Here is a 22,360-nt window from a genome sequence, read left to right as displayed (position 1 = left end):
TTAGTGATTCTGGGAGCTGCTAAGTTCTTACAACATCCATCGAAGCTTGCAGGGGCTCTGGGTGCTTGCCACAGAGCTGGACAGAGCTCTATGCTTTTAAAATACAAATAACTGCGCTCCATAATCTCAGATAAAGCCTAGAATTCCATTCCCTGCCACTAAGAATAATGCTTCCATAATTATTATTTGTGTAATAATGTGTTTACAAGTTGTGACCAAGCTTATTCCCTTGTGTGTTAAGATTTGGAACTACAGTGCAACCTAAAGTAATGCTAACCAAGAACGCATGAGAAAAACTCAGAATGCATCTGAAATTATATAGTTTCTTTAACAGCAGCATGGCTGTGTCATACAAGCACGTACACCACCTCAAAAAACAAAGGGACAGATCCAGTCTCCTTTCATCTACAAATAGCATCACTGCTCACAGCCCTGAGATAAGGCCAGGAGCTGTGAATTCTATTCTGAGTTCAAGAGAGAAATTCATAGCAGAAAGCATTTCTCTGTATAATTAAACGTGACTGGCACTTGTTCATACACACTGCAAACTTAAAGCAGCTATTCCTTCTGGCAACAAATGCTGGACCTGGCAAAAGCAAGACCTAAAGAGACAAAATGTACAGAAATGGTTTTCTGTCTTCCTGCCCACCTCTTCTAAATGAGAAATAGAATTTAGACTGTAAGCATTTACATTATTGTCTTCAAGTTTACTCTGAATCACCCTGCTTATGTGAATGGAGAAGTATTTAGCACCTCTACTGGCAGCAAGTCCATGCATGTAATTCTGGAAGCTATATTCTTTTTACACATATTAACCTTTCCCTTAAGCAACAGCAACAAATGTTCCCATCTGTCAAGATCATGCATAAGGATATTTAAGAATAAGCCTAAACTCATTTTAATCAATTCCAAGATATGCCAAGGAATATAAAAGATTAAATATTTCACATTTCCTGGAGCCATTTCAAACTCCAACCAGAGAAACAGCACTGAAAGCACTAATTTCTTGGTAAAGACTTGACTGTTCAATTTATTCTGCAGCTAGAAAGTGCAATGGAGAGAGGTGGGAGCCCCTGTGAAGCCATCAGAATGGGCCTCCATGTGGAAGTTTAAATTGAAGTTTCTCTACGGCTTTTTAGTGCTCCTGTTGCATTCAGTATGGAGGGTGGGTTTCCTGGTTCTGAGCACATCTGCAGCAATTTGGCTGAGAAACCTACTGAAGCAGATAAGAGGTTATTAAAGCAGGGTTACTGTATATCATATTTTAACTGTTCTGGTTGTGTGAGCAGAGCCATCAGTCTGTAAAGCCCCTGGCTTGATTTAATCTGTGCCCTAGCAGTGCCAAAGCACACTCTCTTCCCTAATATCCCTTGCTCAGAGAACATGGAGAGCAAGCAAGCAGCCTTTGCCTGTCGAAGGGAAGTTGTTTACAACAGACATTTAAGGCCTAAATTCTCTCCTTTGCCTATTAAGGCAAATCCTTAGGATAGATCTGTGCCCTCCTGAGCCTCAGCAGAGGCAGCAGCAGCCTCAGCTCCTCTGGCTCACTGACTGCAGCCAAGGAGACTGCAAACCACCTAAACTCAACATGAGCACAAAGTACAGTGCCAGCAAATACCCCATTTACTTTTGCTGGCACTAAGTGGAAAGCTGAAGAGGAGGCCAGAAACTCAGGCTCTGGGCCAGCTACCAGTTGCCTGTGCTAGAATAACATTTTCTTGGGAACTTCCATGCTATTCTGAACCCTGTGTACTGGCCTGGTGGTACAAACAGGAATCTTGGCCTTCTGATTATGCATGCTAAATTTAACTACATCTCTAATTGCCTTCGTTTATTTTTAAGCCTCTCTTGAACTGAGGCAGCAGGTTCATTAAGTACAACAGATTTGAATCTTGTTTCAGGAACTTATTAAATCCCTTCCTATAAAAACCAGGGGAGGGATTCAGGGGCCATCTGCAGGCTGGTTGGCACATTGCTGCCGGCCACAACCCTGCAGACAGTTCCGGAATGAAGCACAAGCCAAATTCAGCTCTGATGTCAGAAAAAGATTTAGTGTAGGAAACAGTTTGTAATGTTAATAGTTAATGTGCTTTTTTTTTTTAAGCTATAGTAAAATAACAGCAAGGGCTTAATGCTGGGTTCAGTTACATCCACACAGGTGCAAATATAGCGGTGGCGTTGGTTCAGTGTATATGAAAACGTTTGGTCAGAGGGTGATTCATACTCATAAGACCAGTTTTAGAGTAATACAGATAAAGAAAAACTCAGTTACTGTGCCACAAGATCATTATGACTGAAATAAGATTGTACAGTTTGTCTCCACTTCTCCAAAGATGTATAATCACCACTTTGTGGAAGATTAATTGGCATTTCAGTACAGAACTAGCACAAACCCTATTTATTTCATAACTGGTAGACCAGGTCTTTCTACATTCTCTCTACCAAGACATGAATTTCACTTTCTTACCATTTTTTCCTTTAGGCATTCTCCACACAACACCAAAAATGGAGACTTTTTAAAAATTGCTTAGGACATCACCTAAGTGTATTCATGTGAGAAGCTCTGCAATGGAGTTTGTGAAATACCAAAGTCAAGCAGTCCAGCTGGTAAACTGTTGGGTTGGGATCCTGGAGGCCTCAGTGCTCATGAGCAACACTTTGTGCTCAGGTAAGATACCAGAAAAAGGCAATTCCCCATGCTGCCTTAAAGAGATCAAGACACCCGTACAGAAGTAATGGAAATCATGGGCACCTATTTTAGTCAGACAGGTAACAAATCAAAAGCTTTTCACTGACAACACTGCAGATCAAGGCACCTACTATATATACAAAAAAAATCTCAGACCCAAAAGAACAAAACACACCCATATGGGAGCAGTAATTGAACTAAAATCCTTCTACAAGCTTTGGAAATGTACCTCTACTTTCAATCACACTGTGCTAATCCAGGGTAACTGTCACAGAACATAAATGCTTCAGCACCACTCCTGATGGCAAGGAATTTCGTCAGGGATTTTCCTACAGGAGCAATATCAGATCTAAGTGAGAATAAAGCTCTAATAAGGGAGGGAAGATTTTGACATAGTGTATTGGTAATGTTAGCTTTGTGGGAATGCAAGCAGAAAAACTTTCAGTTGAGAATTTTACCTGATAGTAGTGAGCTGAGTCAATGGTATCTTAATCTAAAAATCCTACCAATTTTGGCAGAAAGGTTATAGAGTCTATAAGAAGGAAAAGTATCCTCATAACAGATTTGTTAAGCTAGAATGAGTCTGTTGCATGCCTGAATGTTTTTGTTTTGTAAGCCAGCTGTAAGGCTAAGCTGCACCAAGATGATGATCATGGTAATATAATTACCAATACAAGGTAAGCCAAAATGATTGTGTAGCCAAGAAAAATTAGATACTTCAGTACGAGTCAACACATTCATCTTCCAAACAGTTTAGCTGTGCAAGGTAGATAAACCAGTGTTTATAATGTACTGATAGCAAGGTGGCTCCAAACAGCTTTCAAACTTCTTATCTTGTTCTGCCATATCACAGTAGAGCAGTAACAGTAAAGAGAAAAGCAAGCTGAAGCCCTGTTGAAAATACCTATTTTGTCCCAGTAATAAAAAGGCTTGAAAAGGTTAAATACCAGTTGCTGTCTGGTACATTAATTCCATAGTTGGATGTGAAGTATCAGAACATGTTGGTGTTCAAGGACAGTTCTGACACAAGATCAGAGAAGTAATGTCAAATGAGATCACTAACGAGTGGTGTGAAGCCTCTGCTGGGCCCCTCTCCTTTGCTTGGGAGCTGCATTTAAGCTGAGACACTTACCCTTGGTGTCACCTTGAGCTACACCACAGCTGTACCTCTCCCAGACCTCATGTCACTCAGGTGAACCCTGCCCATAACTAACAAATCTGACCCTGAGGCTTGATTTCAGACCTGCTTTATCACTACAGACTCCCTGGGTGATCACCGAGGTGCTGGCCTACCCTGACCCTGGACCATCAATGGATCAGTCCTTCACCAGATGGACTTTCTGGCATCGATCTTGGGACCTACCTCATTCCTACAGATTTGCCAACTGGTTACCGTCAATGAACCTGCTCTGCTCTTGTTAGGGTATTGGGAGACTGTCAATGAACCTGCTCTGCTCTTGTTAGGGTACTTGGGGACTGTACGCCTCACTGGTGAGGTCTCTGTCCCTGCCTGCCTTGCTGTCACCTGCAGCTATTGGCTTGTCTTCTCTTGTCTTATCCTTACAGAGTAACCTGTTTGTGCTGCTCCCTGACATAAAACTCAGACATTAGCCTGGGATATTAACTATTACCCAGATCCAATCTAAAGGGAATGTAATATAAAAATCAACATTGGTAATAAGTTACTCTGTCATAATACACAAGATGAATGACAAATTAAGCCCATTTCATTTCACATCCTACATTTAAGCATTTTACATGCTGTGCAGCATTCCTTCTTAGTCTCCCTTGTCTGTAACGCTTACTCTGCCCAAATACTGAAACAAAGATTGTACATATTACTCTAAATTATTAACTCAGCCTGACCTCACAGCATGGATCCCATCATCACTCTGCTGGCTTACCTGAAATACCTCTGAAAGCTGGTTCTTAGGCTCCTGAGTTACCTGCACTGGTTTGAAAGTGGTTTTCCCAGACCTGATTCTCATTTACATCAGTGCTTCCCAGAGTGAAGCTGAGCAGAGTTTGACTGAACTAGGTTAAGAAAAAGCTCACCAGCATTAAATCTGAATGTCACTGCTTTTAAATTTTAGACAAGAACGCTAATGCAACCCTAATGCAGCTTTTTATATTTCCTTTGTTTTTCTTTCCCAGCACCTCAGCCTCAGTAATTGCAGAGTTTCTAAATTTTCCCTCTGATTATTATTCAATTCAATTATTTATGTACATTATAAATGGTCAGAGGAATTCTGGAAACTATGACAAGTGTTCCAGATCTGAACATCTATCATTGCCAACACAAAGGACTTATAAAACAAATTTGAAAGCGTGCTACTCTGTCAAGTGTGGCTTGTTCTTTGAATATATGTGTTTATATATAGATATCAGATATTTTCACTGAGATGCAGCTGCCAAATTACAGCTTCTTTAGTTTTAAATGTCAAAACATTCAAGTTTTTCTGTGCTCCTCTGAGCAACAAAGGGAAAAAGTAAGAAAAGAAAAACCTGTTCTAACTCAAAGAAGAAATGCTGCTGTCAAGATGTATTTCAAGTAATCTTACAAATTACTTGTATTTGATGATGCTGATACATTTTTCATTCTTAATTTTAATAATGGATATTTCTGAAGAAGAACTAAGAGCAAAGTCGCTCATAGAACACAGTTATTATGGGTTGTGCTGATATTGTTTCTACCAACAGTGCCTCATAAGCTCAGGCTGGTTTCCCTCCAGCACGCTGCCAGCTCAGGTACTGGGTAGCTGTTTCTAGAGATGTCAGGCACTGAGTAAGCCCTGTGCTGATTGGTTTATGCCACTGTCCATGAGTAGCTGGCAGGAATATCATTACATCTATTAATTGGCATCATTACACTGCAAGTCAGTTACAGCAAGACTATAGTGTAGCTGTTCCCTGAGCCCTACTTGAGGGAAAACCCCATTACCAAGCCCTCATCTTAATTTCATTGGCTTCAGCACAGCAAGCGTGGGAAATGATCAAGATGCAGAATAACTCAACAATCACTTGATGCACTGTCAGGAATGAGTTAGCAAGGCCCAAGTGTATTTCCAATGAGCAAGTATGTGCCTGCATCCTAATAAGGGCTAACTGGAATTTATTTGGTGGTACCTCCCAGGAGACTGAAATTGAAGCAAGTCTGAAGACTACATTCATGACCTTTACACCTTCAAAGCAGAACTCTGTGCAGTGCACTGGCCTTGCCAGAGCAAGTTGGCAGAGGGAGAGTCAGCTCTAGGTTTGTTAGTTCTTTGCTGCCCATCAGCAATTAATCCAGTGCTACAAAAATTAGCTTTCAATCTCCAGAAATACAGCAGTCAATTGCTTACCAAAAATCCTGATGTGAATGGTCCATCTCCCAGTTTAGGGCTCTAAGGTCTTTCAACTTCTGTACTGACAGAAGAGCTTTGTTACTGTTATGGGTCCAAATAAATCATTATGGTGGACTCATGGACGAACTCCAGAGGTTCTCATCTCCTCTTACCTTCTCAGCTGGCCTTGTGTTCAGTGAGATCAGTGCAAGGATGAATTAGGACTATATATACAAGTCTTCTCAGGAGGAAAAACAGCCCTGTCCTCTGAGCCATATCTTAGGCTCTGGGAAGAAAATCAGGATAATTTCATACTTCCTTAATCAGGACATCAGCCAAGAGCAAAACCTATTATTAAACTCAGAATCCTCAAAACCTACCCACAAACCTGAAATATAAAGCTGCTAGGGGCAGACAACCAGACCCAGCTCTGCTTTAGAAGTATGACAAAAAAAAAAACAAAACAAAACCAAAACAAAACAACAAACCTCATTTTTTCTAAAAGGTTATGATTAATCTTGTTTGTGAAAGTCTGGTGCTTGTGAAGCAGATGACACTGAGCTCACTGACTTCAGCATGCCAGGAATCCTGGCATACACTGACATGTTAAATCTAGTGCGCAGCTATATGGAAAGCACTCCTCGTACAGGAAAGGTGAGAAAGATATTAGTGTGAGAGAAGAGCTGTAAGACTGCTCATGTCATCAGGTAATGGTTCTCCATAACAAAGAGTTTAAATAATGCAATGACAATTTGTGCTCCTAGAATCAACACTTGCATTTAGTAAGGAGACCATTCTGAAAAGGACAGTCCTACACTAAACCACAAACCATGGGGAACAAAACAGGAGTATTCTCTGCCATGTGCTGCTTTCCAGTCACTGACTGCTGAGGCTGCAATCTCTCCAGCTGCTCCTGGAATCTGTGTCTCCTGCGTCTCTCTTTCATCTGTTCTTCCTTTTGGGATAGCTCTTTTTTACTTTCTTCTGTCCTGAAAAATATACAGATTCTGCTTTGCTTAAGCTTTTCACTTGGGGAAAAAAAGCACCCTTACTCATCTGTTTGCATTTCCTTTTTCTTATATTTATACCACACATTTGAGAGTGAATCATGACATGATAGGCTAAAACAGGTTTAGAAAGTGCTTATGGTGTTTGGCAGGGGGACACACACATACAAGAACTTGTCATTGGATAAAATCGTCTCTCTAAATAAAAAAAGCCACAAAAACAAAGTGAAGGAGCAGACCTCAAACCTCTGGTAAGTGGTGACAGTCTGTTTGGAGACCAGAACTCTGTTAAGCAGAGGCATGTTTATGATGTTTCCCACCTTATCCCTGAATACAATTCCCCATCCAACTCTATTTCCTTTCTTATCTGCTGTCATACAGTGACACATTCCCCCGACCCAAAACCTTCCAGCTTTCTCTATTTTGATGTCTGCAGAAAGATTTCATCTGCCATTTCCACAGCAAATACGAAGTTCAATTTCTCCTGAATTCTTCAAGCCCCAGGTGCCCCAACAATAAAACTGAAATTCATTAAAATCCTTGGAAGCTATTGCAGAGCAACAATAAATAACCCAGATTTTGGCCCAGCCAGATCTGTGGCAGGCTAACAGGTAGACAACATGGAGTTTTACAGAACTGATGAAGCAGGAACCTTTAATGTCAGGAATCCCACAGAGAAAAACTCTGCAACCAACCAGCTGCCATTTAAACCAAGCACAGTGTCTGATTGGCAGGGTAGGTGAGTGTTTAACATCAAAAAAAGCAACAGTCTCTAGAGCACGCAGGTTCTCATGCTTTCCAGGGCTTATATGCAAAGTCAAAATGGTAAATTTCACTCTCAAAATAGCAAAATATAACCTTTGAAAGTCAGCATAATGGAGCTTTCCCAAATAGCTGGGCAGGTGCACAAGGCAATCACCCGATTTCAAGTATCAAATTAGACCTCATGCAAAATACACCACATTAAATTAAGCCCAAGGAGGCAGAGGCCCAAAGAACTCTGCTATTTCCTCAGTTGATACCATCCTTATTTCTCTTTCTTTAAATAAAAAGCAGTTTTCCAAGATATTCCAAGACATTCCTGTGACATAACCCATTCCTTAGGGGTGTACTTTGTTCCTCTAAGCTGTTGTGCTTTTCTTGATGTTAGAATTGCTTTGTTTGGGAAAAAGTTACAAGGGGAGACATGATACATCTTCCAGTTTATAAAAGACTTTTTATGTTGGAAAACAGAATAAAATGTTTTCCATACCTCCTGGGAGCACAAACAAAAAAAAAAGCTTAAATTAGAGATATGATCATTTAGACTTAAGGAAAAGCTTTACAATTGTAAGTATAATTAAACAGTAAAATGTACTACCTGGGGGGTCAAGGAATCCTCACCACTGAGGATTCCAAGATCAAGTTAAGCAAAGATCTGTCAGGAAAAGACTAGATTTTACCTCACTTTATACTGTTACAGGGAGACAGACCATTCCCTGCTTAGTAAATCTCAGTACCATTCTTTATGAAGGAGATCAATACTGTCTTACCCTCCTCTTAAAAAGGATAAAACCTAAAGAAAATGGCTGCATTTCCAGTGTCAGAATTGCCATAGTGTGTCCAGTCCCAGGCCAATTCACCGATCCATTAAGGGTGCCAATAAACCTTTAAGTAATAGCCACCAGGACTGGACATCTTTCTAGGTAACAAAACCAGATACCCTTTTGCTCCAACTTGCAGACTGGATAAGTAATGTTCTTTAATTTTAGACAATTAGGTAAGCCATAGACAACAGCACTGAGGACTTCTCTAATGTGATACCTTGGCAATTCTGGTGTAGTTAGAGGAGGCTCTGGAGCTTTTTCTGAATTTTGAACTGTCTCAGCTTTCATTTTGGTTTCTTTCTCTATGTCAGTTCCATTACCCCCATGGCTCGACAAGGGGGTATTTGTCTTCTCTGGTTCCAGTCTCATCCTGGGAATCACCTTACTTGTCTCTTGCCTCACTTCAGAATATGGGTTTTGATTTATTTCAGAGGAACCTATCTCTTCCAGACTTTCTGGATCCTGTTTTATTTCTTCAAGTTTTTCAGCTGGGGTAGATGTTTCATAAGGAAGCTCTGAGGCTTCTTTACGGGCTCTATGGAGTTGTTGGAGTAGCAGGCTTTTCGCTGAACAATTCCTCCTGCAAAGAACATAAAAACTGGAGTTAACCAAGATGAAGCATTATATGAATAAATTTAAACTTGGAGGAACTTCTCTGAGTGACAGCTAAAATCAAGGGCTGGACAACTACACAAATAATAGCTGTTGGTAATAGCAGCACCAGCACATAGGCAATAGAGAACACTGCAATGATAGAAAATGACACTGATCTTACAGGCAATTTAGTCACCAATTCTGGATTGCAGGCATAACACACACCTTCCAGAAAAGTCCTGAACAAATGTGATGTTGGTATGGAAATTAGAGTCTACAGATTTTTGACCCCTTTGGATACAAGTGTTGGGATTCAAATACATAATAAGAAAAGTTGTTCTAATAATTTTTAGGATTTTTTTGTGTTTGGCTTGATTTGATCTATGTCTTCTCCAGGTTAATGAGACAGCTAAATTGTCAGCAACCACAATATTGTGATAGTATTCTGTTGTGAAATGTCCTGTCATGACATAATGGGCAGATATGGTTAAGTTTTCTGGCAGTTCTGCTCAGCGATGTCTCCCAAGTCATCTGCTCCAGGAAGACTACTATCACTTTGTAGCTCATGTGGTGATTATGAGCAAATAATATACCTTATTTTACTGGCAGCTGAAAAGTACGTGCACTGAGTAACAGATTGAGTTGGATATTAATGGTTAGGTGGTATGAGCACACAGCATCATACTGCTGTACTTAGCTAAACTAAACCTATGCGTCTCAGAACAAAGAAAAAATAGAATATTCTTTCTCCTTAAGAATCTCACATCTCCTGCCATCATATCCAGAACCATCAAATCAATATTTCATACTGATGGCTGGACTACTAAGGAGTAGGCCTAAGCAGTGGTAATTTAGGAGAGAGCAGCCTTATGGTATCTGCTAGGGGTGGCCCTGACTACCCAATCACTCCAGATATAAAAGTGTATTTTTCAGGCTAAGTGAGTAGAGATCAAACCAACTAACTCTCCAAGGCCCTAATATGTAGGCACATTGCAGAACAGACTATGTAGCCCTGTTTAATAAATCCATCCAGATAAAACTGGCACCGAGCCTTCATGAATGAGATGAGAATCTTGCCCTGCTGAGCCTCTGAGGCTTTTTTATTTAGAAACAGAACTGAGTAACATTTGCCAGGCATTTCATTTGTGTATGTTCTTTAGCAACATTAAAACAAATCAAAACCCAATCTGCTAAGCTCTGCTCTCCATCACTCCAGATTTACACTGATGAAACTTCTGCACTTGTATCAGTGCCAGTGAGAGTTCCCCAAGCATCATCCTGTCCCTGCTTTATTCTAGCTTTGGATTCTAAATTATGTTGGTTAGGCTCCATTCCCCATCAAATCATTTATTCTTTCAAACCAATAAAAAATAAAAAGAGTAATTGGCTGGCACAACATTATAAGTGTTATTCTTGCCTTCTGCACTGCTGTGATGTGAACTTACATGCATCAGGCTTCTAGATGTAACCCAGAGCCTAAACACAGTAAGGTGTTTAAAACATGACATAGCTGCTTCACATTAAACAAGTATTTAACAACCTATTGGTATAAATCAAGCCTGAGTTTAGCAACAGAATAGGTTGGCATCTGTATCTACTGAAGAATTTACAGTTTGGGATTCCATCCATCACATTCTCTCCCCTTTCCCCTCTTCGTCTCCTCCCAGTTAAGGAGACTTGAGATCATCCCTGCCCACAATTTATTGAAATACTCTCTTTAAATCAACATCCATTCTAGCCTATTTTATTATTTCTAAATATAAAGGTTTGTCTGAGTCAGCTCCCTACAACATTTTCAGTTTGATTCTGAGTTATTTAAAAACCAGTTCTCATGTCACTCCGGCAAGTCTGGAGAAAGCACCAGGTTTCTCCATCCACCCTGGTCTGCTCTATTGTCTTTTGAGCTGTTCCCAGCTGTACAGGATCAAGGTGCAGCTCTGCCTCAAGGATCAACAACTATTTCCTAGCTTCTGTATCTTTACTAGGCAACAGAAAATGAGTGATATCCTAGGACTAGACCGAAACACTGTTGTTATCGGGCTTTTTTGCTGTGAAGACCAGAAACAGGAATGTTTCAGTACATGAGGTCTCTCTAAGCACTGTTAGGGCAATTATTTTAGTTTCATTAAAAAAAAAAAAGAACATCATATCATTTGCACTAAGGTTGTGGTAAAGAATCTCACCTTCTCCTTTCTGCTTGGTCCTCAGTCATGATAGTCTCTTCTTCTTCAGTGGAGCTGTCACTTGTGCTATGAAGCAAATTGGACCATATGACTTAACTCTGCTCCAATCGGGAGTTAGCTTTTTGTCATTTCTAGCATGCAATTTTAAAACCATTATAAAAAAGGGGGTGATAATTTCAGGGAATATCTCCAGGTGTTAGAGAGTTCTTCACACTAGTACTCTTGCAAAAAAATTAAGCAACCACATCAAAACCTGTTGGTATTTCTTAACTATCAGCTGTTTATTAACTACAAGGTTTTTTTCTGGTGACTGTCTCCTTCAACCCCTTGCTCCAGCAAATGTACACCTTGAGAAGAAAGCAAACAGCTACATCAGACGCTATTAGCTTTAGGGGAAAGAACATCTTTGCCAGCATCTATTGCAGACTGAGAAGGATTTGGCCTCTCAGCCCTCCCTAGAAGGCCCTCTTACCCCACTAGAGGCAGAAATCAGCACCTACAGCTGCTTGCCAGGAATGTAGCAAGCGATGTCCGTTTTGTACCCAAAACGTAACAACAGTGGCCCAACCCCTCCAGCACTGCTTTGCAGTCCCTGCCCACTCCTTTATGAATGGAAACTTTGTAAATGTGATTTCCCTGGATTTTTTGCACGTTGTATCTGTGCTGCCTGCAACCCCACACATTGCCATGTTCCGAGACAAGTTACTCTGCCTTAATATGCCTGTGCTCAGATGGGGCTATACTTTCCTGCTAAGGTCACAGAGCTGTGGAAGGAGAGAACACTTTTAAAGCTATTTCACAAATACAAGCTGCAGAGAGGTTTCAGCTTCTCACTTTTTTTACCCACTTCTCACTAACAGTAAAGCCAGACTCTACCTTTGTTGCTCATCAGGGAACGTTACTGACTTCTGTGGTTTAGCATCTCTCAGGTCGATGTACACGGTTGCAGGGTCTGGCACGCTCTGTAAGCTCACCATATCCATCCTTGAAGAACTTCGTGGAGATGATAGCCAGGCAACATCCCTAAGCACAGAAAACTCTTGTTTCAGCATGTCCTCCACCTTAGCCAGACAAGCAGCCCTGCAGGGTGTGGATTATGATCAAAATGGATTGTGAAAGGAGCTTTGTGCTTGGCTACTGCACAGATTCAAAATCCTCTTCTGCCTACTCTCCACTACCTTTCAAAGCTGAGCTCAAAGATTCAGCTTCCCCTGAGGAACACAGACTAGAAGCAGCATGGTGGCAGATACTTAGCTCTCAGAAAACTGACAATATCAAATTGTTCTGAAGAACAAAAGCAGCAGTTATGTTACCAAAGAGCTTACGCATTTAAAAAGCTTATGCCCATTAGTAAAACCAGGTCCCTTTTTTCTCTCTGCCTCCTTTGGCAATTCTATTTCATCCTTCAGAGCATTTATGGTGCAAATCACTCTTGTGGCTCTCCCTGCCCTGAAAATGAGGAAACTCTTCACCTTCCCCTTTACAGGCCTGTTTCACTACTGTTTCCTCTGTGCTGCCACCATTGATGATGTTCCCTCCAAAGAATCTGGAAATCCACTTTGTTCACCCTGAATCCTCCAAGATGTGCAGACACCCTCTCCCCCCCCAAAAAATAATCCTGTATACTTCAGCTAAATTGAGGTACCAGTAAGGGAAAGCAGTACCCTAGATGACAAAAAATGCGGCCATGATAATTTGCTTTGCCTTGTTTTCCTGCCTTTCCCACTTGTCCCAAATGTCTGGTAAGGTCTAGACAAAGGTGGTGGTTGATGGAAAACGCTACGGTGGCAGGATAGTGTTTATCATCAAATGTACATGTATGGCAGAGTCTAAGTTATTCCCTTTAACATCCCTGTAACGTATTCCAACTACAATATCAGCTTTCTGCAGAAGCTACAGAGAAAAGCCCCTACAGAAAACCATGAGATTCCAGGTATCCCTACTGACAGTCAGGATTGCTCAGTGTATATGACAGAAAAGGACCTACTTATTCTCCTGATGTTCTCGAAAGGAGAGCTTGGCTGGTGGCCACCTGCAATATGGAGACATTGTCCTAGACTGCCTGGCACACAGCTCTTTTAGCTTTTCCATGACCTGATTTTCAGATTTACTCCTGAAGGTGCCTATGGAAGAGCAACAAAAAGAATCACCAGTTGTGTTTCTCTGCCACAGGATCACTCAATATCCTCTTTCCCCAGTTTCATATCAACCCTTTCTCCACAGCCTGTCGGAAGGGGAAGGATAAAGGTACTATTATCATCTGGCTCTGACTTGCTTCAAACTTTCATCCATCTTTTCTGATTCACTCTTAGGCCATGGCAAGCCACAGAGCACTGCTTTCAAGCTACGAAAGTAAGATGAAATCATAGAATCCCAGATTAGTTTGGGTTGGAAGGGACCTTAAAGCTCATTCAGTTCCAGCCACCTTCCACTAGACCAGGTTGCTCAAAGCCCCGTCCAACCTGGCCTTGAACACTGCCAGGGATGGGGCTTCTTGAGGGAAACGAATTAAAAATGTTTTACAAAGGCATTAAAAAAAACTCACCATGATTTCAGCATTCAAAAGGATGCTGCAGAGAATGACTTAAACACAGGAACCTGAGTTTTATTTATTTTTATACACTTTCAGCAAAGTTGGTATTAACTTAGCAGTGTTACCATAATCTGCTGAGGAGAAAGCAACTTCTGCATGAGTGTTACCTTGCTGCTGCTCCAGCTCCTCAAGAATCTCGTCTAGATCCCATTTCTCAATACTCTGAAAGAAGACAGCCAAGATGTGATGGAAAATTCCTTCCCAAAAGACTGCTACAAAATAAGTCTCACGCTCTTTGTAGCAGCTCCATCAGATTCTCCTGGCACATATAAATACACAAATGGCATGGAAGCTCACCTTACTTACTCCAGTACTATGCTACTGTTGAGAGATATTAGTTATCTGGCATAAATAAGTTTTAAATAGTTTGAGCCACAAGCTGTGGACTTGGACTTAGCAATGCTTTCAGCTAGACCAGAGCTAGTTTTCTTAGTAATTTTCCTAGAAGCTGGTGTAGCGTTGTGTTTTGTCTTTAGTATGAGAAGAATATTGTTAAGACATTGATGTTTTAGTTGTGGATGAGTAATGCTTATCCTACATCTAGGAGTATTTTAGTGTCCCATGCTCTGCCAACAAGAGGCACACAAGAAGCACAAACCAGAAGATAAGGAGGCTACAGCCATCAGCAGAAGCTGTAATTCTACAAGAACACTTAAAGGCCTGCCTGTGTGAAGACAGAGAAGGAACTTAATAGGATGTTAGAAGTTCCCAGACCAAAACTCAGTACTAGATGAGCAGTTAAAGTTTTGAGTTGTGCATGTGTGAATGCTCAGGCAGCAGCTTCTCCCCTGACAGCTGCCGTCACTTGCCAGTAGATGAACTGGTGTGTCACTCTGGACACAGCTGCTTCAGTGTGAGCCTCGGTGGTTGGCACAACTAACAGCAGGACATTTGCTGTTTGCACACTGCCTGCCTCACAGCACTGCCAAGGCTCTGCACATCTAGCATAGCCAAGTGCAGTATGACTGTTATGAGAAACCAGTGAAAGACTAACCAGTGTTCATTCAAATATATGAAGATGGAGTACTCTCTCTTTCCCTACTTAAAACTGCGAAGTCTAGAAGAATTTTCTAGAACGGGCTGAACTGAGAGCCTCTTAAAAGGAGAAACCTAAGTCCATTCTGAACATTCACCTGACCCATCTTGCCATAAGCTGGGACATAAGTTATGGTATGTCCTCTTCATGGCTCCATCTTCCACATGCATTCCCGTGGTGGAGTCTTCCCCACAGCAGGTACTCCCCTTCATCCCTCAGACCCACTAACAGTACCAGATCCCAACAGGTTTTATTTCCATCTGTCCACACTCCAAGTACTCTTCCCTCAAGCTTTCACCATCTCCAAAAGAGGATGTCCCTAACTATACTGCTAGCTTGCTTTAAGCAATTCCACAAGTGCTGTAATGAAAGGAATGCATTTGCTATAGCCTGTAATGAAAGGAATGCATTTGCTATAGCCCTTTCAGCAGCTCGTCTGTCCAGCTGCTTCATCTATCTCTGCTGAGGCTTTTTTCCTCTGAGAATCATGGACCCTTCTGATATAGGCTACAGAAAACCACAGGAGATACTAAAACACATTAAAAGATGGCCTGATACAAGACCAAACATACATGTTCTCAACCAGAATAATGGCGAGAACTTCTCACTGCTACCGACATGAGAAGGACCTTCTGCTTTTCCATTCTTTAAGGTGAGGCCCACAGCCTTTTTCTCCCTGTCCAACTTCCAGCCAGGGCAAATTCCCACTCCTCTATGCTCAGGCAGCATTAGATGCAATCTTACAGCTGCTTATCCCACACTGAAGACAGGATCATCAATTTTGTTGCTATGAGTCACATACAGTGGCTGTGGGTATGCTCACACTGCACCCTGCTAACTTAGATATAAGAATCAGCCTGTGATGATAAAAGCTTACATGCATGTGAAGCACTGATTGCTTTCCCCTTTGAATACTAGCTGAAATTAAAGTTTTAACTGAAATATCACTAGAGCTTAGAAGTTCCCATGATTTTTTTAAAAGAAAGGTGGCTGTCAGTTATGACAATTGTGTCACCCCCAATGTGCCTTTCATGTGACTACTCAGGGCTTTAGAAAAGCAGCAGCAGCCTCCCAAACAAGGGGTTTCACCCTGTAAAAACCTGTCACCTGCCTCTGCCATCTGAGAGAGGATTCTCACTTTTTCCTGAGCAATAAATCTTCACACATACCTGAACCAGGGTTAGATCTATTCTAATATTACACACTGCAGGTGATGAAAGGTAAAAGCCTGGTGAGGGTCACAAGCTGAAGTCTCACAGCACACAAAGCTAATACTGGTTCAAGGATGTCACTGAGGTGTATTGGTCTGGAGGAGGGAAGGATGGCTGACAAGTGAGCTTACTGCAGCAGAAGTCATGTCACAGGGCAGTGCAGGTGCTGTTTTATCAAACAGCCTGACACATACATTTGCTTTAATTATGGTGCAGTTGTAATAAGCTTCTTTTTCAATAATACTGCTTAAACACAAACCATTATAATCAAAGGCCCAAACCACCACCTCAGCTGCTGTATTAAGGCTTTCTTCTCCTAACCCTTAACAGGAGTAGCACTATTGTAAGGTACTATACAGGGACCAGAAGAAAAAGAAATGAAGATTTGCACGATTCCATTTCTAATATAGAAAGGGACTTAAGGGAAAAATATTTTTAAACAAACTGGTATGATTAAAATCAAGAAGAAACTGTATATTATTTTTAACAACTTTACTTGACATAAACTGAGGTTTATGTTAAACCTTGCTAAGCTGGGAAGTAACAACTACCTCTCAAATCTAAATACACACATGAAGGATAAAGCTTTACCCTCCCTTTGTCAAAGTGAGAATACACTGAGCCGGGGCTCAGTACTCACCCAAAAGCATCGGACTTCAGTTCATTGAAGTCAGTGATATCAAACAGATTTTGAAAGGACAACCACACCTCCTGAATTAATAGAGCAACTGACTTACATGAGATGAGATGGTAATTTAACCCTGAACCACATAGAAAAGATCCCCTCCAATAATGGCACAGTTAAATGATGCAGCACAGTTTAAAACAGGCAAGAAGCTGCATTCTTTGCCTATACTAGAACAGCTCTAACATCAATTTGTGAGCATATATGAAAAGGGAAGGGAAACATCTGTATTCTGATGCTATAGAAGGCTTTGAACAGAACTATCATGTTCACATTCTGAGCTAATTAAGTCTTAACAACCTTAAAAATCAATACAGGAAGTAGAGGTGCATAACCAGTACTGAAGAGAACCACCTCACCATGCTAGGGCCACATACCAGTTAAGCACACACAAGCAGTCCTAAGCACCTGCTGTAGGTGGGAGAGATTTAGGGCTTCAGGAACAAGCCTAACTGCCTTATCTCCTCACCTCCAGCATCTCCACAGTGTTACAAAGAAGGCAAAATACTGAAAGGCCAGAAGGTTCGCTGTTTGAATGCAAAGTCTGCTGAGACCAGAAGAGTTCCTGCCTCCCCTAGTCCAGAGGTTGCAGTTGGCTGTCCCGATTATGACCATGAAACATGCAGCTGACCCCTGGCTTTTGCTCCCATTATGGGCTTCTAACAACAGCTCTGCAAGAGCATTTGGTAACTTGCATAGCACATGACCCAGCAAACCCCAAACTCAGGACAATGAGCAAAGCCATGAAAAACACCATGGTGTGTGCAGAATTGGGCATTTCCGTTCTTCATCTTAGTAGGATTCTGCAAGCAATGCTCTGTGCCACCTACTCAACAAGTAGCACTCCCCAAAACATCTTGTTTGTGCTACTTACCTGCAGTGACAGATGGGTCAATTCTTGAAGATGACCAGAGGAGTTTCCTTCCTTATCAGTTTTTTCTAGACTGTTGCTAACATCATGGTAGGAAGGCTTGACATCTGGCTCTGAGTGGCCTGGTGATGGCTTCAGGATTATTTTGGAGAGTATTTTTGTCTCTATCAGTTTCCTTCTCTCTTTCCGGTTGCTCAAATCCTCCACAGACAATGCTTTATTAAGCCAAGAGTTCTGTCTTTCCCTGGTCTGTGTCCTGTCCAGTTCTTCCCCTTCAAGGCAATCTGTGGAATCTGCAAGAGACTTTTCACCAGCAGCTGCCTTTTGGTTTGGCATTTCTTCAGTATAGCTGGCAAGACTGGGAGTCTCATCTTTAATCACTTGTACATCATCTTTTGCAGTAACTTGGGCACTATCTGTTTTTTTCTGAAACCCAAAGCTTTCTAGATCTCCATTCCAGATCTCCCATAGATGGCTTTCGGTTCCCTGGGTTTGCTACAGGTAGAGAAAATATGCACAATTAGAAAGTCATATCTCCCTAAGCTTTAGAAGCTGATGATAAACAAAGCCACAATATTAAGATAGCAGATCCAACTCAGACACCATCTGGAAACAGCACACACCTTGTCCGTCATGGAAAACAGTTTAGACTGTTTACTTTCCAGAGACTAACTTCATGAAGTGCTGAAAGTCCTTAAAATTGATTTTCCTTACATGTGTTCATCATATGACATTCCTTACAGCAGGTTAATTAGGAAAAAGCAGCACTGTGTTAGTCTCACCATGATGGAAGGGTCAGGTCAGCTGGCTCATCTTCCAGCTTCCTATGCTGGCTCATCTTCAACACTGCAGAAGCAGTGTAACAATTTTATCTCCAAAACACTGTTCAAGGGTTAAGCTTCATACTTGTCCCCCTCCCTACACTGTCCTAAATGATTCACTGTTTTCTAGATACATAAAATGGTTGCTGAAATTATTTCAAACCCTGCGAAAGTTTAAGTCATTGCACAGTGTTAAGTGTCAGTGCACAGGAAAAAAAATAAAACAGTAAAGAACAATAATAGAAACTGAGAAAAAGGGTCTGAAAAACTCAAGAACAGAGGAAACTGCATAAAGAGAAAAACTAGTCTCTAGGGGAAAAGGTACTGGGGACTGCTCTTCCATCACACACTTCAAACAGGTTAAATAACAGCATCTACCCACACCCCACACTGGTGACAACCAGAAGAGGGGGGCTACAGTAGTAGAGCCTAGACACAACAGTCAACAACCTGCATGTTTGAGTCTTCCAGGGAAAACTCCATCAGTTCTTCTGACAGGTCAGGAATTAAGTTTGGCTGTTCCCGCTGAAAGATGAAAAGCTCCCCATCACTGTCACAGTCAGACTGCAATCAAAACCAAAAAAGAAACTAAATGAGAGTCTGTAACACTCACCTTAATATCTGCTTTGAGTGACAAATCCCATGTTGCCATCATGTGACTACAGTTCAGACACAAGAATTTTCTCTGCTATCACATCTCCACTGACTGGAGAGACTCACAGCCCCACTCTAGATAGTCTTACAGTGACTTAACATTTAAGTAAGCTACAGTTACAAAAATGATGTAAAACATCGAACTGCCATGGGCACTGGTGACTAACATTCTTCTGAGCAAAGTAAGGACAAGAGTGCGCAAATTCTCTAACTCCCAAGTGATTGTTTGCGCTGCCCTACACACCATCACAAAGTAACAAGAGCACTGCTGCTCCCTAAGGGAAGGGGAATCACATAACTGGAAAGGCAAAGCCCAGTCCTACAGTACCCAAGCAAAGTAAGCAGGACAAACCAGAAGCAGCAAGTAGGCTGAGTCAAGAATCTAAATAAAAGACAGCATTGCGGTGATGAGACAGGTCAGAGATCGAGCCTAAATGTCAATTCACAGTCTGGATCAAGGAAACTTGTAACTAGAAACCAGTACTCTTCCAACATAACTCAAAGAGTGAATGCCCAGAGCTGAGTTTAACTAGAGCTGCTGAGCACATAGGTGGAAGCCCCAACTGAGCCTGGGCAGGGCAGGACCATGAGGCTTATTATTGCAACCAGGAGCCTGCCATTCACCATTCAGGATGTAAAGCAGCATCTCCTTGGTTGCACAGAGTTTAAATAGCTTTGAAAATTTCTTTTCTGAACATAGGACATGTATTTGAAATTAATCCTTATGCTTAGTCACTGAAACGAGATTAAGCACCTCCTCAGCAGTCAGGACACAGATTTCCTGCGAGTTCCTTTGTGTGAATGTTTTCAGTAACTCACACTGTAGAGAATTCTCTCTGTCAGGTGTAATTAATTTTTCTTAACATGAAGCAAACTGCAACAGAACTTCTTTCCTCTTAATAAATTGTGTATCAGGGTAACGAATGTACTTCAGGACACTAAACACATTTGTCAGTGCTGGTTTTGAATGCAGGAGCACACCACATTGAGGTTACAGATCTCAGATGCATAAAGGTATCTTCACACAAGTGGAAATCACGTGGACAAAGGTGCAGTGCTGAAACTGCAGGCTCAGCAGGGAACTGGTCCACACTAAGCAGGATGGGGATTATACAACCAGATCTTCTGAATGCAAATTAAGGGTAGCATGGAAGAACCAAGCAGATTGCCTCAGATCCTTCAGCAGGGATTTCCAGATGTCATAGAACAGAGAATTTGGAGTTTGTTTATAATTAAAAAATTTCAACATGACTTAGAGTTACAGAATGGTATTGTTACCAAATTGTCACAAAGCTGCCTCTCAGTTTTAACTTTACTGTACACTTACACAGTCAGAATGCCTAAAAACAACTCCTGAGTATTGGGCTTTAACCTATACTATATAGACACATATATAAGTTGTTGTTTTAAATAACTAAACCAGAATGTGGGTAGAGAGGAACTGAGAAACATTGAGGCACTATAACTTGTCCCACATGTTAGAGACAGAGCTGGGTGCAGAAAACCAGTCAAGGAATCCATATCACCAGACCAGAATGTGGGTAGAGAGGAACTGAGAAACATTGAGGCACTATAACTTGTCCCACATGTTAGAGACAGAGCTGGGTGCAGAAAACCAGTCAAGGAATCCATATCACCACTTTATCCACTAGCTCACATTGCTTCTGATGATTGACTTAGTCTGAAGTAATAAATACCACATGGAGGCATTTCTGGCTCCTTCACTGCTCAAAAGACTCCCTTTGTATCAGTAAGGGCCACATTAAGAATATATACCTTTTCAGTGCTAAAAAAAAAAAATAATCAAATTTATACATGCTTGAAAATTTACAAAATATTCTGGTTTAGACAAAAGGCCGCTAATAATCAAACCTTGAGACACATTATCACCTCAGAAAAGTCAATGCCAGAGGCAGCATCTTATGCCAGAGAAGCTTTTATTTCCACCAGACAGTCACTGTCCTGTGAACAGAGATTTTCAGCAGCCACGAGGCAGCCTGTCCCAGAGACTAAGACCCAGCAAGTAAATGGTGAAGCATTCTGCACAGTATCTATCAATCTTAGGCTTTATGTTAAATGATTTGTGGCATTATTCTTCTTTGCAGGTAGAATTGAAGCACAAGAAGGCAACATGGCCTGTGGAGAATTACAGGCAGGGAAAAAAGCAGAATCCAGGATTGAAATATCTGCCGAATGCCTTTTCCAGTGGATCACAAAGTCTTCAGGAATGTCACTTCCCTGTGATCCTCATACATAGAAAAACATACTGACAGGGCTACTGTCTGGCAAGTACATTATTGGAATGAGTAACTTGATACACTTATGCATAAAACTTCATAATCTCATTTTAAATTAACAGTATGCTTCTTTCATACTGTATTTTTAACCAAACAAAGAAGAAATGTGGGTTCATTCTGCAAGGTGCCCACTGCCCTCCTCTTCCCAGCCTGGGAATACTCATTGTCTGGAGAAACCACTCCCATTTTCCAGTTCCAAAGAACACAGCGAGAGGAGATGGCATTTACTCTTTGCCAATTAGAGATAATCCATAAGGATGTGGATTAATGCACAGTGTTCCAACAGTCAGAACAGGTAGCCTGCCAAGGATATCATGCTAGCTACTGGGAAATGCCTGGCTGGGATGACCTTCTCTTGCTTGAGAGAGATTCTTCTAGAAGACAGTGAGAAAGAAAGGCAGGTTCCAATGCTTACTGTGGAGTTGTCAGAGTCCAGAGATGGGAGCTGATCTTTCACTGCAGCAAGTATAGCTCCCCATTGAAATGTTCTGCCACTCTGAAGAGGAGCTGCAGAAGGCTCAGACAGGTGCTCTGTATCCTCACTTTGTCTTTTTGAGGCCATTGGAACAGCTTCCCTTCAGCCAAATGAATGATGAGCTGAAATACACCTCACAAAAGAACACAAGGGGTAACATCAGAACAGAACAAGAACAAAGCATGTGCTTTCAGGGTCACTATAATTCTCAGCAGTGAACAATAAAATCTGCATTTTTGGAGTTGTGCCTTCCCTCCTGAGTTCAGAAGGCTGAGAGCTTTCTGCCCTGCTCACCATATACACCCATAATTGGGGCCACATCAGAGGCAGTT

General features: G+C 41.5%; 1 protein-coding gene across 1 annotated transcript in view; it reads right to left on the bottom strand.

Annotated features, from left to right (window-relative positions):
• The window catches only part of DNAAF8 (dynein axonemal assembly factor 8), a gene marked incomplete at its 3' end in the record, with an annotated part of 94,415 nt that extends 72,286 nt beyond the window's left edge, over positions 1 to 22,129 (bottom strand). The window contains 9 exon segments of the mRNA XM_080618949.1: positions 6,845 to 7,004; positions 8,826 to 9,188; positions 11,386 to 11,451; positions 12,262 to 12,408; positions 13,373 to 13,508; positions 14,044 to 14,140; positions 17,785 to 18,276; positions 19,053 to 19,166; positions 21,969 to 22,129. Coding sequence (XP_080475075.1) covers positions 6,845 to 7,004; positions 8,826 to 9,188; positions 11,386 to 11,451; positions 12,262 to 12,408; positions 13,373 to 13,508; positions 14,044 to 14,140; positions 17,785 to 18,276; positions 19,053 to 19,166; positions 21,969 to 22,115 — 1,722 coding nt within the window. The 5' untranslated portion in view covers positions 22,116 to 22,129.
• Between the last annotated feature and the right edge of the window lie 231 nt (positions 22,130 to 22,360).

Source organism: Psittacula echo (assembly GCF_963264785.1).
Source record: "Psittacula echo genome assembly, chromosome: 5".
Lineage (NCBI taxonomy): Eukaryota > Metazoa > Chordata > Aves > Psittaciformes > Psittacidae > Psittacula > Psittacula echo.
This window is presented reverse-complemented; position numbering and strand designations above follow the sequence as displayed.